Below are 4824 nucleotides of genomic sequence, written 5' to 3'. Positions count from 1 at the left end.
AAGACATGCCATCACAATTTTGATCCTCTGCAGATGGGATGGCACCCCCGCTTCGGTAGCTCGACGACCTGCACGCGAAGTCGAGCACTTTACGGTAGAACAGTTTAACGAGGACCAATACCGCACACCTTCGGTCCCTACGCAGACTGATCCAAATGGTCACTCACCCGCACACTGACCGCAGTCATTGATGCTTGACTTCGGTGATCTGCAGGGAACCGTGTCTTAACGATCAGTCCACTGCGGCACCTTATCATTTCAGATAAATAATTAGATTAAATTAAATAATGACCGAATTATGAACGAAAAACAAAGTAAGATTTAATTTCTTAAAAATAAAAAAATTTTGATATTCGATAATATATTTAGCTAATTAACAAATAATATGAAAAGAATATTTTTTTAAAAAAATTATTATACTCTCTAATAAAACGAAGTGCTAAGTGGTTTAAAAAAATGAATAAAATACGCAAACCTTCCAAATTTTTTTGTATTAACAAAGTTGATTGACTTATGTCCAAATCCAAATAACAAAAATAAATTTTGTTTGAACTTTATTTCTAAAAATAAAGACAACAAAATTTATAAATTTAAAATCAGTAATAAAAACTCATTAAATTATTGGAAGTTTCATCCAAAAAGTTTTTAATAAATTAAAAGAAAGTAAAAAAATAACCTAACAAATTCAATTCTTCATGGGCGCCTAAATTAGATTGCCGATAATTTTCACATTTAAAAATAAAAAGAAATATTTTTAAAAAAAAACTTATCTAATTAATGAAGAAACTCTTCTTTATATATTCTTTTCAATAATAGATTGCCTTCAGTACAAGGTAACATCGGCGATCACGAAGTTAGTCCCACTGAAAATAATCTACAAGAAAAGTCGCGACAAAGAAAAAAAAGGTAAGAGGTGCGAAAAGGAACATGAGATATAACGATATGCGTTCTCAAAACTCTGATTCTGATTCTACAGCTCACCAATCAAGGCCATTTCAACAAAACGAAACGAACATCGTCTTCCACAGCGCGAGTCGACATCGGAACGTAAGAGAAGAGTCTTATATCGCTACATCGTTACCTTATATCCTTGCGTGTCTTATATCGCTATATCGTTTTGCGCTCTTTACTCGACGGCTTAAATCAGATTTCTGATGCATCGCCTTGAATGAAAGTCGCTGTATCGTCTTGCCGATATATGCGTTAAATCGATATGTCTCGATACATCGATTTATAGCCCAGGCCTAGTTATGACATAAAAATGCTTTGACATAAGAAAAGGTACTATGATTATGCACACCTCTTGTATAGCAATAAAACAACATCAAAAATGCTTTTTTAAAAAATAATAATAATATTTTTTTTCAAAATTGGAAGTAGCATATAAAATAAATATAGGATTTTTTTTTAGTTTTTTTTTTTTTTAAATTTTTTTTTTAGCTTTTATAGTGCGCAGCTTAGCAGCAAAAAATCAAAGAACGTATGTAATATAAGCAGAAAAATTTATTCAAATAAAGAAAGTAAAATTTTCTGCATTACTTTTTATTTTCTTGAAAAATTAAATTTAAAAATTTTTTTAAAAGAAAATTATTCTTAAGAAAACTAGCATTAAGTTTTATCTGTGATTTTAATTTATATGGGGTAAAATATATTTAGAATAATAAAACTTGTGTCCCTTAATAGTCATATTTACTATTCATAAGAGTAATATTTAAAAAATATTGTTTTTATAATAAATAGCAATATATTTATGAATGTTGTGGATTATGAATGAAATTGAGATTGTGGTTGGGCACAAAAACTTGCTATCGCTTTTTTTTAAACATATGGTTTGTTGGATTATGTTTCTTAAATTCGTTTATAACGTCATTTACAAATTCAAAAATATACAATTCCAAAGAATCAAAATAACGTAATGTCTTCCATTTTAGTTGAAAATATTTTTAGAACTTTTTATTCAAGTAGCGAGTTAATTTTTATTCCAAAAGCAAATTCTGCATACAAAATGCATGGGAAGATTACTGATGAAGTAAAATGGATATTTTGTTGCAGAGTGTTATTGAATTTTATTTTCTTTTACTTTTAATCATAAATTTTATCCATTACTTCGATTATTTTACTTGTTAAGTTCGCAGAATTGTCGTGTACTTTATTTAAGTTCATTTATGTTTTATTTTTAATTCTAGCTTACTTTTATTCTTATTTTTTTGTTTTAAGTTTATTTAAGCTCTTATTTTAAGTTTTTTTTTCGCAGTCGAAGTTTAGACTTTAATTGAATTGCAGAAAATACAGTGACAAATCATCTCTACATTTCGCATTTCTCTAACTTCTGCAATACACTTTTAGTACTATACGCCCATTTTTCTAGATCACCTTTTACAGCATTTTTGACCATGAACAGAAAAGAAAACGTGCCCTTTAGATGAAACTGTATGATAACTCGTATGGACACTAGTATGATATTTGGACACTAGTATGATAAGTATTGTCTAGATTATATTTACGTCACAATAAGGGTTTGTTTATCGCTTTGCGTACCCCCATTTCAAATTAAGCTTCTGAAAACTCTTTTAATAACTTAACAAAAACATCATGTAATTATCTACTTTAGATTTCAGACAATCAATCGATGCATATTTTAGTACGAATGTCAGTACTGTAATACTTACGTTGGTTGTTTCCGCCCATCTGGATTGAACAACTTTTAAATTCGTGAAATATTAGGGAGATCTGAAAGTAATGTCCTTTCGATGCACTTGATATTTGTTACCAAGATTTTATTTTTTATCAAAAATGTATTCACCCTTGTTATCAACAACCCTTCAATTCCGGATCGTAAAAAAAGGGATTTTTAAGACTATCGAATATTCAATGCGCCGAAGCGTCATTACTTTCCAGGTTTCCTGAATATTTACAAACATTATAATTACAACACAACTCGAGCTTACACCCTTGAGTTTACACACACTTTTATTTAGATTTCGAATGATATTATAGAAAAAATTGTACTTTGAATCAAATTAATGATGAATTTAATTAAAAATAAAACATCTTTTTGAGAGAAAAAAAATATTGCTTGCAAGTGTTCCAACAATTAAAGCTTATAAAATGTGCAATGATTTCAATATTTTATTTTAGTTACTGGAATTTTCACAACGATTACTTAAATATTTTAAATATAATCAGTTATACTTTTAAAAAAAATCGTTTTCTTTAAAATGTATATCTAAATGTATGTATATTTAAAGTGTATTTGAGTGGAATAAAATATTTACATTTATTTTGTGGACTTGAAAGAAATATTTAGTTTATTATAACTCACTTAGTCATTTGGAGTTTTAACAGCTTGTACATTTTTTTATTATTATTTATTAAGGAAATTAGAGTTTATTATTAAACTTATTTATCATTACTGAAATATTTATTTATATATTCACATGTATGAGAAATGTATTTACTAATGAAAAGAATTTCGATTTTTTCTCTATCCATGGAAATGCTTTAATATCATTAAACTAAAGTACAAATAAAACTAGCGTTTTGAGTGATGAGATTTTTAGAAAAATGCCGAGAAAGTCTTTAACATTACAGAAAGAGGAGAGAATGTTTTAAGAGTTAACTTCATTTGCCAGAAAAAATTTTTTTAAATTTTTTTGTAAGCAACTTAATGCTTATAAAAATTAACTATTTTAAATAAATTAGTTAAATACTATGGAAAATTAGTAATATTAAAAATTCAAAAATTAGTTCATTAAATATTGCATTTGTTTAGACAAGAAATAATTTCCTGCAATTTACTCTAAAATGAAAAATGCTTTTTCGAAAATTTATTGAAATTTAAAAATTTGAAACGATTTTATTTATTCAAAGATTTAGTATAATATATTAAGCAATGAATATATTTTTTAAAAGAAAATTCAATATTTCGAAAGTGTTGGAGAAAATAAAAATGTAATCTGTTTTTTAAAGGTAAACTTTTGGTTTGATTGGGGCTCAAACATGAAAAAGAACGCAAACTATTCACATCTATTCAAACAGAAATATTCTAGCACAACAGTGAGTGATTTACGATGACAGCTTATACGCCTCTCAATTTGTGAGCAGTAGGGGGTTGAGGGGGAAGGAAATATTCTAGTTCAGAAAAAGACGTGATCGCCGCTCCAGACCTAGAACGTGAACCCGTACATACACGGGCAAGCCGCTTTCAGCATAGAAACCATGCCCGTGTTATAACGGGCTTGACGCCAGGAGAACATATGTTAGCGATGATCCCGATGATTTATGTCCTTTAACACCTGATTTATTCCTGAAAGACACTCGTACTAGTAGTACTACGGACTTGGGTAGATTAAAGCTAACTGACAAGACGGAATTAAACAAAAGACTTGCGTATAGAAGAAGACTGATGACAGATTTACGAGCAAGATTCCGTAGTGAATATCTGAGTCAGCTACATCATAGACTGACAGTTCGAAAACCAACGTACCATCCTAAAGTTGGAGATATCATCTGGATTTGGAATGATAATCTCAAAAGAATACATTGGCCCTTGGGAAGAATACTCTCAGATTACACAAGTAAAGATGGACTGATCAGAAGAGCCAAAGTTAAGACCAAATCCGGAATTCTGATCAGACCAATTCAAAATCTCTGCCCATTAGAACTGGACGAGGAGAATCTCAACAGCGAAGATCAGCTGCCAGAGACTTCCAAAGATGAGCCAGAAAGAACATCATCGGACATTCCTGATTCAGTTCCTGCTACTACCAGAGTTGGACGTGTTGTTCGCCCACCATCCAGATTTGGACAATGAAGTATTGAGAT

General features: G+C 29.7%; 1 protein-coding gene across 1 annotated transcript; it reads left to right on the top strand.

Moving 5' to 3' along the window:
• Positions 1–4366: 4366 nt before the first annotated feature.
• On the top strand, positions 4367–4824 carry LOC122271515 (uncharacterized; the record flags this gene model as incomplete). Its single annotated transcript, XM_043053090.2, is given in 1 exon segment — positions 4367–4824. A coding segment is annotated over 1 exon segment (408 nt). The 5' UTR covers positions 4367–4405.

This window comes from Parasteatoda tepidariorum, chromosome 1 (assembly GCF_043381705.1).
Source record: "Parasteatoda tepidariorum isolate YZ-2023 chromosome 1, CAS_Ptep_4.0, whole genome shotgun sequence".
NCBI lineage: Eukaryota > Metazoa > Arthropoda > Arachnida > Araneae > Theridiidae > Parasteatoda > Parasteatoda tepidariorum.
This window is presented reverse-complemented; position numbering and strand designations above follow the sequence as displayed.